Source organism: Salmo salar, chromosome ssa02 (genome assembly GCF_905237065.1).
Source record: "Salmo salar chromosome ssa02, Ssal_v3.1, whole genome shotgun sequence".
NCBI lineage: Eukaryota > Metazoa > Chordata > Actinopteri > Salmoniformes > Salmonidae > Salmo > Salmo salar.
The window spans coordinates 87,379,091-87,393,101 of record NC_059443.1 but is presented as its reverse complement, the minus strand read 5'-3'; the positions used below and the strand labels follow the sequence as shown (position 1 = coordinate 87,393,101).

At 40.1% G+C, this 14,011-nt stretch overlaps 1 protein-coding gene across 1 annotated transcript in view; it reads left to right on the top strand.

Annotated features, from left to right (window-relative positions):
- LOC106606985 (zinc finger protein 850-like) overlaps positions 1-9,043 on the top strand; it is an 898,172-nt gene extending 889,129 nt beyond the window's left edge. The window contains exon 4 of the mRNA XM_045711835.1: positions 7,608-9,043. Coding sequence (XP_045567791.1) covers positions 7,608-8,370 — 763 coding nt within the window. The 3' untranslated portion in view covers positions 8,371-9,043. The remainder of the gene's footprint in view (positions 1-7,607) is intronic.
- The last annotated feature ends 4,968 nt before the right edge of the window (positions 9,044-14,011 follow it).

The following is a 14,011-nucleotide window of genomic DNA, read 5'->3' as shown; positions in this document are numbered from 1 at the left end:
AATTTACCACAAGTGGACTCCAATCAAGTTGTAGAAACATCTCAAGGATGATCAATGGAATCAGGATGCATCGGAGCTCAATTTCGAGTCTCATTGCAAAGGGTCTGAATACCTAAGTAAATACATTTGCAAAAATGAAGAAAAAAAAGTTTTTGGTTTGTCATTATGGGGTATTGTGATGTCATTATGGGGTATTGTGTGTAGATTGATGAGGGGGAATAATTATTCAATTTTAGAATAAGGCTGTAACGTAACAAAATGTGGAAAAGTGAAGGCGTCTGAATACTTAATGAATGCACTGTATACCGCTGGCAGAGTTTTCTATCATTGGCAGTTTTGTACACAGTCACGTGATACGTGGTATAGAAAATTCCAATCTTCGGAGACAACATGGGAGGCACTATACTGTGTGTCTGCAGGTGTACAACTGGTCAAAACCACTGATACAGGAGCCCCTCCACCCTCTGGTGGGATGGATCATGTCTACAGAGAAACCTAGATTCAAATACTTAGATTTGTGTGTATTGGGTATATGTTGTGAAATTGTTAGATATTACTTGTAAGATATTACTGCACTGTCGGAGCTAGAAACACAAGCATTTCGCGACACCCGCAATAACATCTGCTAAACATGTGTATATGACCAATAAAATGTGATTTGATTTTGATTTGAAATAAACATCCTATTTATCAAAGGTGCTTTTGGCTGGAGTCAAATTGACTCTAAAGGATTTGAATTTGTTAAAAGTCCATATTGATACAGAAACACTAAACCATGATTTAGATTTATTAAGAACAAGTTGATTGACAAAGTCATGAAAAATTTTATAGAATTGAATAAACCACATTTTGGCCTTGATAAAAGATATGTCTCTGGGGTCAAAATGATCCATGTCAGAAGTATGGTTCAATGCAAATATGTAGTGGGTGTAAAGTTTGTTTTAAATTCTCACTCATTAAACACGAATCAGTCAACACATGCTTCTCTTTGAACGACTTAATATAATATTAAACTTATATGAAGTAAATGAAAAATACACTTTTGGTTCCTCAACTGCGTTGTCAACTCCAGTCAGCAGATGGGGATGTGCGTCTTTTAGGTTCAGGCGATGCTGCCAGTGTGACGTATAATCTAGTGGACGGGACGCTCCTTCAACAACAACAGCTAGTCAGACACCTCGGTAGCTTTCTAGCAAACACGCTCTTTACACAGTTTTTGGTGTATATTAGTCGCTGTGTATTAAACACACTTCTGTTGTATTTTCTTGTTGGCCCATTTAATTATATATTTACGATGTTTGTCAGCTAGCTGGTTTGCTAAGTTAGCTTAGAACTAGGCTAGTCGCTAATGCTAGCTAGCTAGCTAACATCTCCGACCATGAGTTCACTAAGCTACTCTCCTCCTGATAAAGAAGAGGAGGTCTGCTGGGCAGAGAAGGAAACTGTTGTGAAAGAGGAGGAGGAAGAGAAAGATATCACACTACAAAAACAAGTAGATAGTGAGGCTGTTACCGTGAAAGAAGAAGAGAAAGACGTTTCAGTGAAAGAGGAGGATGCAGTTTATGGAGTGAAAGAGGAGGAGGGGGAGATGACTGTTACATCGAAAAAGGAGGAAGAAGAGGAGGAAACTGGATATCTGGGCTCGGTTTCCCAAACGCATCTTAAGGCATCCAATGGTTCTAACGATGAACTTAGCCATAAGATGGTTTTGAGAAACCGTTCCCTGATTAACACTAGTAAGTACTTTCTTAAATACAGAGGCACAAACTCTGCAGTTGTTGAACTAATGTTTGGTGTTAAAGCGGAAATCTGCAATTGCTACGTCCATATTGGGACTTAAATTATTTATTTATAGCCATTGATTCTTGAAGAATATAACACATGCCTCATGAGCTTAGTTCAACTGTTGTACCCCATCAGATCCCCAAATAAGCTTTTTTTACTCTAATGTTTAGAAACAATGTAAATCAACACTGTATCGCCTCAACATGGTTAAACTATAATGTTAATATCATGGATGGTCAGTCCTTGCATCCATAGGTCTGTCTATGAATTTGAAAGTAGTTACATTTCTCCAACCCCATCATCTTATTACCAAAACAGTGGTGGAATTACAGCTTTGTTATTGTTTGAACTGCAGATTGGTTGATTGATTGCGTGGCTTTTTTAAAGGCGCAACCTAGTTTTAAAACACAAACAAAATGGCAGCCCAGAGACCTGAGCTGTGTTCGAATAGTCATACTAACCATACAATATATTATGCTTATTTGTCATAGTATGGATATAGTTAGCATGCCAAAGGTCCCCGGATGTTGTACTACATTCGCCAAAATACGAAGTATACATGCAGAGGACACTATTTCTGTGTTTTTAGGGCCCAAAATGCAATTCTTCAGGAAATGGGCGTGGCTTCAACTATTTTCAGATTTGAAGAAAATGGCGGAAAATATGCAGCTGAAGTCCGAGAGCCGATACAAATTCATTGCTTCAACTTATTATGACAAATGTTAAGAAAATGTTGAGCAATGTAATAAAGTAATGACTTCTCAAATAAGTTACGTTACACATTGTTAGCTACACTATCCTTACAAACCGCATAGCATATCTTTATAGCCGTATGTAGCAGTATGTCAGCTAGCTACCAAACATTAGTTGGCTACTTATACATCAAACTTGACAGTATATTAACTATATTCTATCTAACTAACTACCCCGCGTTTATTGACTTGATAATTCACGTCATCCTTAGCCAAGGGGTCATGTGCGTTCTCAATGGACATTGTTAATTCGGGTGCTTTCATAAATTCACTCTGGCTATCTACTCTGATTTCAGAGCACTCTCGTCTGAGTACCAGAGCGCAGAATCATAAATTACTAGCGCTCAACACCCGTTGAATATGTCCAGGTGTCAGTAAATGTAGGCAAAAAAAGCTCAAGTTAAATTGTTGCCAGCAGCACAGTTACAGTCACTCTGGATAACATGAAAACTGCCTAACAAGCTCTGCTAGGGCAAGTAAAATGGTAAGAGTGAGGTTTTCTGTCATTTGTGTCTAGCAAGCTATCCAACGTTAGCCAGTTAGCTTGGGTGCTCTACTGTTCTTGTAAGGTCAGAACGCTTGGATCGACCCTACTCCTCAGCCATATAGTATTTGTTTACAAACAGTGGCCTTATATGAGCTTATGTTTTGGTTTCTGGTGGGTTAATACAGTTGAAACATTTGAGGCATTTATAAGTGAAATTCTTCAAGAATCAAGGGTTATATAGTAAATGGGTGTTTCTATAACTGCCAGTGAAGATTTCCTCTGGGGGTCAAATTGTTACAGCTGTTGATAAGTCATTACATAATATTCTGGCAATTATTTTCATGCCATTACATTGAAGGCGGATGTAACAATGTTGGTGACATGCTGCTCTCCACAAGCGTTCTATACACTATTAGTTTGTCTATCTTACTGTCTGCTATTTTGTATTTTCTTACAAGGTGTTGCTAAAATAATGTTAGCCGCTAATTGCTAGTTAACAAACTAGCTTGCTAAATGTATTTAGAGTCAAACGTAATTAGCTAATACTGCCTGGTACCAGTGCTGGTGTAGGCTTAGATAAGCATGTTTGTGCTAGAGGTCGACCGATTAGTCGGAATGGTCAATTAATTAGGGCCGATTTCAAGTTTTCATAACAATCGGAAATCGGTATTTTTGGGCACCGATTTGCCGATTTTTAAATATTTTTTTACATTTTTTATTATTATTATTATTATTATTTGTTTAAATTATTTTATAAACTAGGCAAGTCAGTTAAGAACACATTCTTATTTTCAATGACGGCCTAGGAACGGTGGGTTAACTGCCTTGTTCAGGGGCAGAACGACAGATTTTTACCTTGTCAGCTTGGGGATTCAATCTTGCAACCTTAGGGTTAACTAGTCCAATGCTCTAACCACCTACTAGTTAACTACACATGGTTTATCTAGCCTGTCCTGCGTTGCATATAATCGATGCGGTGCGCATTCGCGAAAAAGTCTTTCTTAAAATCATTACACAAGTATATATTTTTAAACCTGCATATTTAGTTAATATTGTCTGCTAACATGAATTTCTTTTAACTAGGGAAATTGTGTCACTTCTCTTGCAACAGAGTCATGGTATATGCAGCAGTTTGGGCCACCTGGCTCGTTGCGAACTGTGTGAAGACTATTTCTTCCTAACAAAGACAACCAACTTCGCCAAACGGGGGATGATTTAACAAAAGCGCATTTGCGAAAAAAACACAATCGTTGCACGACTGTACCTAACCATAAACATCAATGCCTTTCTTAAAATCAATACACAGAAGTATATCTTTTTAAACCTGCATATTTAGCTAAAATAAATCCAGGTTAGCAGGCAATATTAACCAGGTGAAATTGTCACTTTTCTTCCGTTCATTGCACGCAGAGTCAGGGTATATGCAACAGTTTGGGCCACCTGGCTCGTTGCGAACTAATTTGCCAGAATTTTACGTAATTATGACATAGCATTGAAGGTTGTGCAATGTAACAGGAATATTTAGACCCGTTAGATAAAATACGGAACGGTTCCGTATTTCACTGACAGGAAAAACGTTTTGTTTTCGAGATGATAGTTTCCGGATTCGACCATATTAATGACCTAAGGCTCATATTTCCGTGTGTTTATTATATTATAATTAAGTCTATGATTTGATAGAGCAGTCTGACTGAGCGTGGTAGGCAGCAGCAGGCTCGTAAGCATTCATTCAAAACAGCACTTTTGTACGTTTTGCCAGCAGCCCTTCGCAATGGATTGCGCTGTTTATGACTTCAAGCCTGTCAACTTCCAAGATTAGGCTGGTGTAACCGATGTGAAATGGCTAGCTAGTTAGCCGGGTGCACGCTAATTGCGTTTTAAACGTGACTCGCTCTGAGACTTGGAGTAGTTGTTTCCCTTGCTCTGCATGGGTAACGCTGCTTCGAGGGTGGGTGTTGTCGATGTGTTCCTGGTTTGAGCCCAGGTAGGAGCGAGGAGAGGGACGGAAGCTATACTGTTACACTGGCAACACTAAAGTGCCTATAAGAACATCCAATAGTCAAAGGTATATGAAATACAAATGGTATAGGGAGAAATAGTCCTATAATTCCTAAATAACTACAACCTAAAACTTCTTACCTGGGAATATTGAAGACTCATTTTAAAAGGAACCACCAGCTTTCATATGTTCTCATGTTCTGAGCAAGGAACTTAAACGTTAGCTTTTTTACATGGCACATATTGGACTTTTACTTTCTTCTCCAACACTTTGTTTTTGCATTATTTAAACCAAATTGAACATGTTTCATTATTTATTTGAGGCTAAATTCATAGTATTTATGTATTATATTAAGTTAAAATCAGTGTTCATTCAGTATTGTTGTAATTGTCATTATTACAAATAAATGTAAAAAAATCGTCCGATTAATCTGCACCGGCTTTTTGGGCCTCCAATAATCGGTATCGGTACCGGCCTTGAAAAATCATAATCGGCCGACCTCTAGTTTGTGCAGTTGTATCTTATCAGAGAGGAATAAGAGAAATATGAATATGTTGTCTAGCTAGCTGGCTACATGAAGTGAGAAAACATGTAATGTAACATCTAATTAGAGTCATCTGGAAACAGTGACCAACACTTTGGTTCCTACCATGTCTTCTTCTTCTCTGAGGGATAGATGAGGATTCCAGTGCCACCACCCCGCTGACCAGATGCTCTCGGGGTATGCGAGAACACGTGGTCAGACGAGGATAGAACAGTAGGAGTAGCAGTGTTTTCTGTGGTAATCCATGTTTCCGTCAGCACCAAGAAGTCGAGGGACTGGAGGGTAACATAGGCTGAGATGAACTCTGCCTTGTTGGCCACAGACCGGCAGTTCCAGAGGCAGCCGGAGACCTGGAACTCCACGTGGGTTGTGCGCGCAGGAACCACCAGGTTAGAGTGGCAGCAGCCACGCTTTTGAAGCGTTTGTATGGCCTGTGCAGAGAGGAGAGAACAGGGATAGACAGACACATAGTTGACAGGCTACAGAAGAGGCTACGCTAATGCAAAGGAGATTGGATTGAAAATTAGCTAAACAACTGGGGAAGCGAGAGAGCAGGGCCTCCCTCACTAACTAGTTATTCAATGTTTCCAGGAATAGGCTCAAACTTGGTTTATTTAGCTAGATAACTTGGTTCAGTATTCTTCCGTGAAACCCACCCAGTGCACCGTATCCTATGATGCCGTAGCTAACTAGCATGCTAGCATCCAATAACACACGGTTAGCACCAATACTTGGTTACAACAAACTACCAATGGATCATTCGTGTCCGTGTCTAGTTCCTTTCATAACGCAGAAGTAATTAAAGACAGTTATGCCATGCTCCACGTTGGATCCAACCTCCCTAAACAAATTCATGTTTATAATGTGTTATTGTCTGCTTGATTTACAGTAGGGTCTCGTTAGTCTGTTTGGACACAGAGATACTTAGCTCATAATGTGTAGAGAACTGTTCCTTGATGGATAGTCTATTGTACAACACACAGAGCTATTTTCCTTTATTCAGGACATTTAGAATGACAACACATTACAGAGTAGCCTAGTGGGATTATTCACAAAATTATCTGGTGATCAGGTTATGAAATGTCACCTAAAATACATTTTATTTTCCATGTTTCACCTGAAATATTAAATGATTTATAGTCCTAGGTCTATGTTGTTGTTAGGTGAAGTTATGGGTCCTACAGTAGGTCTATGTTATTGTTAGGTGAAGTTATTGGCTAATTTTCAGGCTGATGGACAAGCTAGCCAAAGAGCATTTTACTTGTTGAGGTATAAAGCAGTTGATTTGCGGCAAAAACACAAGCGATTCAAACGAGCCTTACAACTATAATCCAAAGTAATGTGAAATGTACTCATAAGCAACGTGGAAATGGAGGCTTTTTTTAATGGCAGCCTATGAGAACTCCCCTGAGTTTTCCCCCACGGTGGTGAATTAGTGAATAGACACAGAGCTTAATGTGAGTTTCCTTGAGTAGCACTCCTGATCTTGCGCTGATAGTGCGCTGTAATATTCAGAACACATTGTGGAATAACTAAAACCTTCGTCCAAAACTAGTGGTTTCCGCATTAACAGGGAGGAGTTTCTACAACCAAATTGCGTTTGCATCGCCCTCCTGCCGTAATTTTAGCAAACACAGAATGGGCCCATATTGGAGACCAAAAGTCGTCTGGCACACTGCCTAGTGTTTCAACAACTTCAATAACTTATTTCTAGCCTACAATCATCGATGTTACTACTAATATGAAAATATGACTATTGTTGCTCATTTGACTGTTAAGACAACTGTCATATAATTTAACAGACGTCAATTGTTGTACAACTTCATGACTATGCTCTGGGCATCACCTTTTACCTCAAATAAATATTGGATTTCTGCAGTTGTGGGTCTTTAACCATCTGTATGACTTTGTCATTCACACAGGAGAGAGACGGGACTATTGTGGATCCTCTGGGGCGCCTCAACAACATCATGATGCTGATGAGGCAGAGAAGAGTCTCTCCAGATCAGAGCTCCTCAAGAAACATCAGCAGAGACCCACAGGGAAGAAATCTCATTGCTGCTCTGACTGTGGGAAAAGTTTCAAATCTTCATCAGAACTTAAAATACACCAGCGAGTACACACAGGAGAGAAACCTTATAGCTGTGATCAATGTGGGAAGAGTTTTGTTCAATCTAACAATCTGACAGTACACCAGAGAACACACACAGGAGAGAAACCTTATAGCTGTGATCAATGTGAGAAGAGTTTTGTTCAATCTAGCAATCTGACTACACACCAGCTGACACACACAGGAGAGAAATTTCACCACTGTTCAGATTGTGGAAAAAGATTTTCAAGGTCACATGCTTTGAAGATGCACCAGAAAATACACACAGGAGAGAAACCTTACAGCTGTGATCAATGTGGGAAGTGTTTTACTCAGCTAAACAGCCTGATAGTACACCAGCGGGTACACACAGGAGAGAAACCTTATAGCTGTATTCAATGTGGGAAGAGTTTTTCAACATCTAGCATTCTAAGTCTACACCACAGAACACACACAGGAGAGAAACCTTATAGCTGTGATCAATGTGGAAAGAGTTTTACTACATCTAGCTATCTGACTATACACCAGAAAGTACACACAGGAGAGAAACCATATAGCAGTGGTAAATGTGGGAAGAGTTTGACTACATCTAGCCATCTGACCAGACACCAGCAAGTACACACAGGAGAGAAGCTTCACCACTGTTCAGATTGTGGGAAAAGTTTTTCAACATTACAGACTTTGAAGCAGCACCAGAGAACCCAAATGTACTAGTACAAATGTACTAGAGCATGACATTGGGGACTGGGCCCCGATCCAACAACATGCCTATCTAGTGAACCCTGAAACGAGAGAGAAGCTCTGTAGTGAGGTGGAAAGTTACTACGGATATTGCAGGAGTTTCCTCTTGAAATCAGACATGTCTGTGGTAAGGACAACTTGGTTGCTGATTGTCTCAAGGGTGAGCAGTCGAAAATATTTCCATTTAGCCAGTGAGTTGTCATGGATCAATTTATTTTGACTGCACGTTTTTCCTTATTGGAGATGAGTTTTGTTTGGGCTCGTTCCAAGGGGACTAGAGTTCTAGAAGCTAGTGAGTTTTAGGAAGATGAGAGTTCTAGAAGCTAGTGAGTTTTAGGAAGGCAAGAGTTCTAGAAACTAGTGGGGGAAAAATGTTTTCGTTTTTAATTGTTAACAGCCAGTAGACACCATGTTTATACTGTAAAAGGTGAAGCATAGCAGTTGATTATTATGTGAAATAGAAGTTATTTTGGTGGTGCGCAAACATATCTAACAAAAATATAGGATATATTTGTTGTCTTAAGGTTTTTACAGGCTTTGGTTTTTCCATTTATGCTTTGAGGTTGGACTTTAGCTCGTTAGCCCGTATAGCTCGTTAGCACGTCTAGCTCCGTTAGCATGTCTAGCTCGTTAGCACGTAGGACGCACTGATTGGTGTCACCTCGTTAGTCAGTATGTGTTACACCTGTGCTGGCTTGTCCATCTCGTTAGTGGGAAGGTGTTTCACCTGAGCTGGTCCAGGTTCTATTTAAGAGTGTCTGGCCCAGTGCTCCAGTTGTCTTGATAGATGTGGAGCGTCAACACCTTTAGTTGCTCCACCTTTTTGGTTTGCTTCCTGTCTTTAAGTTTGGTGTGGGTTTTTCTTTTGTTTGCTTCTTGGGCAGATTTAGTGGGTCTCATGGTGGGTGTCTTTTAGGTCCCAGTTGTTGTTACTAGTCAACTTTCAGTGGACACCCCCATAGTGTCTTTCAGAACCCCTCCTAAAACCCCACCTGTTTAGTTGTGGTTGTTGTCAATGACTCTTTGTTAGTTCCCTCTTCTAAGTGACATTTCTGGTTTTCTTGTTGGGGAACATAACAACAAACAATGGAGTTATATTTTGGGTTGGATATTGCATCATATTGTTATTTTAATCAAATGGCATTTCCTTAGAATGCTTAAAATGCTCATTAGTCTTCCATTTAATCTTGTTTTTTATCCTTATGTTTGTTGTGTAGTAAATGTGAGTTTTTCATCTTCTTTTTTCTGTGAAGCCATGTCTGAAATTTGCTATATAAATAAAGCTTGATTTCAACATATTGCGAAACAAATGAACCCAATGACTGACCAATCAACAGACTCTTGCAAAAGCAACACATATTTTGGGCAGCAGGGAGCCTAGTGGTTAGAGCGTAGGGCCAGTAACTGAAAATTTGCTGGATCGAATCCCCGAGCTGACAAGGTAAAAATCTGTCATTCTGCCCCTGAACAAGGCAGTTAATTCACTGTTCCCCTGTAGACCATCATTGTAAATAAGAATTTGTTCTTGCCTAGTTAAATACATGTTATTTTTTTTAACAAAAAATATATATCTTGGTATGAAAAACTGTATAAATGAAGTATATCAAAAATAGTGCATGTTGAAATCAACAATACATCAAAGGATTCAACTATTAAAAACTGAAACAAACAAATGGATCAAACAGATCAATCCCACTTTTCCAGCCTGCTGAAGGCGTGGTGGAGTGGTAAACACCACCCCCGGCTCTACCAGGGGCTTGAGGTGGTCTCCCACAGCTCTGATTATGTCATGTTCTGTGGGCTTGCTGTTCCATTTCTTGACTGCCCCTGCAACACAGAAACACATTTAGTCATATTAAATAAAACACTCAAAGTAATGGATATGGAGCATCTATGGCCTCAGTTACACCTGGCACCTAAATGTGACATTTGTCATCCAATTACTCCCAAACTGCATTAGGTTCAGATCTTCCAGGATGGGACTATGACATAGTCTGGATGCAGTCAGGCCACTGAATATGCATAAGCAATGTAATGACATGGGGTGAATGAGTGGGGTAAAGTATATTTTACACATGACCTTCATAATATTAAAGAACAAATGTGTGTGTCTGAGGGGAAATTACCTTTCATACAGCCAAAAGGGTTGAGAAATCACATTAATATCAGTGGACAATTTGCACTAATGTAAATAAACATAGATGATGGAACATATTCCCTTTTGCTGACGTGATGAACCGCTAAGGGGACATAAATATTTAACATCTAAACCATGTGTGACCTCACCTCTCTGGCTGTAGAAGTGTTCTTCCTAACCAGTCCCTCAACAGCTCTCTGACTGAGCTCCACCCTCACTGGGTCTTCAGAGGAGAGGAAGGCTGAGGAGCAGTGCCGATTTTAACATGTAAATCTTGGTGGGCAAACACAGCACTAAACAATACATTAATTGCACTATAACGGTGACAAACGGTGCCCACAGACTGTTAACGCCTACATAAAGCTGTCCCAACGCAGTCCCAACATCTTACCACTGCAACACCTGTCTATCAGTGGATCCTTGTCTGGCAGTTCATTCAGCTTCATTTACTGACTTTAAAAAAACATAGCTAATATGGCTGACTTGCTTAAACAAATGTGGTTTCTAATGACAATTGAGATGTACAAACTATGGCATAAGGGGACGACAAGCAGATAAGAGGCAATCCGTAATTTCGATGAAGACATTAATGAGCGAGCTAGGACGGACGTAGTCAATATAACTATTTGTTTAGCACTTTTGAAATGTACAGTGACAGAATTCAGAACATGGGCTGTTTTTACAGTGTCCTCCCTGTACACCAAGTCAGAACCGTAGGATAAATAAAGGGGGCATATATGCAGACAATGAAAGCTCTTACAATATTCAACAATTACATTTCTCTAAAACAGGTTATAGGCTACATGTGCACCACCAAGTCAGAACAGTAAGCAAAATTAAGAGGGGAAAATAGACCAAATTATTAGGGTGAGGCACATGGGCTACTAACATCTTACTACACAACATACACTTAGTATTACTTTCTTAGCTACAGTATACATATCTCTGGCATATTACATCATTTATGCAGCAGCATACAATATATTTTTGGACTCACTGTGTTGTTCTGTGCTCACTTGAACAGGAAGGTGTCCTTCGTGGGCAAATTGTGTCATCAAAGTCTGTCATTCTCTGGATTTATGGTGATTTCAAGACAACTGGGAACTCGGGGGAAAAACAAGGTTGAATCCTGATGATGTCAGTGATCTTCAGGTTGTAGCTCTAGAAAGAGGCCCGAGTTCCGGATTTACAATTCCCAGTTGGATGACCGTTCAAAACGTATTTTCCCAGTTGGAGCTAATTTTTTCCCAGTTGTCTGGAACTCACTGAAGTCAAGTTTTCATAGTTCCAAGTTAACAGTTGTTTTGAGCGTGGTAACAAATAATGCTTCATTGACAATTCATTAATATTGGGTTTGATTCTGACACTGCCAGTGTACCAGGTGGACATTGGGTTTGATTCAGACCCTGCCAGTGTACCAGGTGGACATTGGGTTTGATTCAGACCCTGCCAGCATGGGCAGAAATGTATTCCAAGGTCAGTAACTTAGAACCACAGAACCACCCCAGACCTTTCATGCATGACTAAAAATACCTAAGTATTAGATTTACTGCCATGGTCTAGTATGTCACCGCCTCAGACACCATTCACAATGCTGGCTGAGGTACGAGTAAAACATGACATATTATTTCCTAACCATTCACAATGCTGGCTGAGGTACGAGTAAAACATGACATATTATTTCCTAACCATTCACAATGCTGGCTGAGGTACGAGTAAAACATGACATATTATTTCCTAACCATTCACAATGCTGGCTGAGGTACGAGTAAAACATGACATATTATTTCCTAACCATTCACAATGCTGGCTGAGTACTCGTACCGAGTAAAACATGACATATTATTTCCTAACCATTCACAATGCTGGCTGAGGTATGAAGAAAACATCACATATTATTTCCTAATTGTAAAACAAATCCCCACTCCTTAATCAACTAGTCTCTCACTGTTTAACCAGAATAACATGAGTTCTGTCCTTTAGACTGTTAGACTGTTAGTCCATAATCAACTAGTCTCTCACTGAGACAGCTTTGATGGCCCAACAAAAGAAAACAGTATGTTTCTGCCGGCCAATGTGATAATTCCAGTACAGTACATGTGTAGAGGGATAATTCCAGTGCAGTACATGTGTAGAGGGATAATTCCAGTGCAGTACATGTGTAAAGTATGTAGAGGGATAATTCCAGAACAGTACATGTGTAAATGGTTTAGAGGGATAATTCCAGTGCATTACATGTGTAGAGGGATAATTCCAGTGCAGTACATGTGTAGAGGGATAATTTCAGTGCAGTACATGTGTAAAGGGTGTTGAGGGATAATTCCAGTGCAGCACATGTGTAGAGGGATAATTTCAGTACAGTACATGTGTAAAGAGTGTTGAGGGATAATTCCAGTGCAGCACATGTGTAAAGGGTGTAGAGGGATAATTTCAGTGCAGTACATGTGTAAAGGGTGTAGAGGGATAATTTCAGTGCAGTACATGTGTAAAGGGTGTAGAGGGATAATTCCAGTGCACCTGTTATTGACTGGAGACTTAAAATGCTGAAAACAGGTCACTAGCGGAATGACAACAACATGGCTACTTGTTAATGAAGAGATGGAGAGGGAGAGAGAGGTAACCATATACATTGCACATGGACTGTAAGAAATCCTGAATGTATTGAAATGCCTGAGCTCGCTGGGGCTGTGGGGCGGCAGGTAGGCTGATGGTTAGAGCGTTGGACTTGTAACTGAATGGTTGCAAGATCAAATCCCCGAGCTGACAAGGTAAAAATCTGTCATTCTGCCCCTGAACAAGGCAGTTAACCCATTGTTCCAAGGCCGTCATTGAAAATAAAAATGTATTCTTAACTGACTTGCCTAGTTAAATAAAGGTAAAATAAAAAATTGTTAATTCATAACCCATAATTTATACCTGTTAATTTGTCACCCAACATTTATACCTATTAGTTCATAACCCATCATTTATACTTTTTGCTTGAAAGGGGCAGTTCAGGCAGGCTGGCACGCTCCCTGACCTTACTCAGCAGGAACTAATGGGGATCCATAATAAACCCCAGGAGAAGTAGCTGCTGTCTTGGCAGTAACTAATGGGGATACATAATAAACCTCAGGAAGAGTAGCTGCTGCCTTGACAGGAACTAGTGGGGATCCATAATAAACCCCAGGAAGAGTAGCTGCTGCCTTGGCAGGAACAAATGGGGATCCATAAAAAAAAAACAGGTAGAGTAGCTGCTGCCTTGGCAGGAACTGATGGGCATCCATAATAAACCCCAGGAAGAGTAGCTGCTGCCCTGACAGGAACAAATGGGGATCCATAATAAACCCCAGGAAGAGTAGCTGTTGCCTTGGCAGGAACTAATGGGGATCCATAATAAACCCCAGGAAGAGTAGCTGCTTCCTTGGCTGGAACTAATGGGGATCCATAATAAACCCCAGGAAGAGTAGCTGCTGCCTTGATAGTTATTCAATTTTA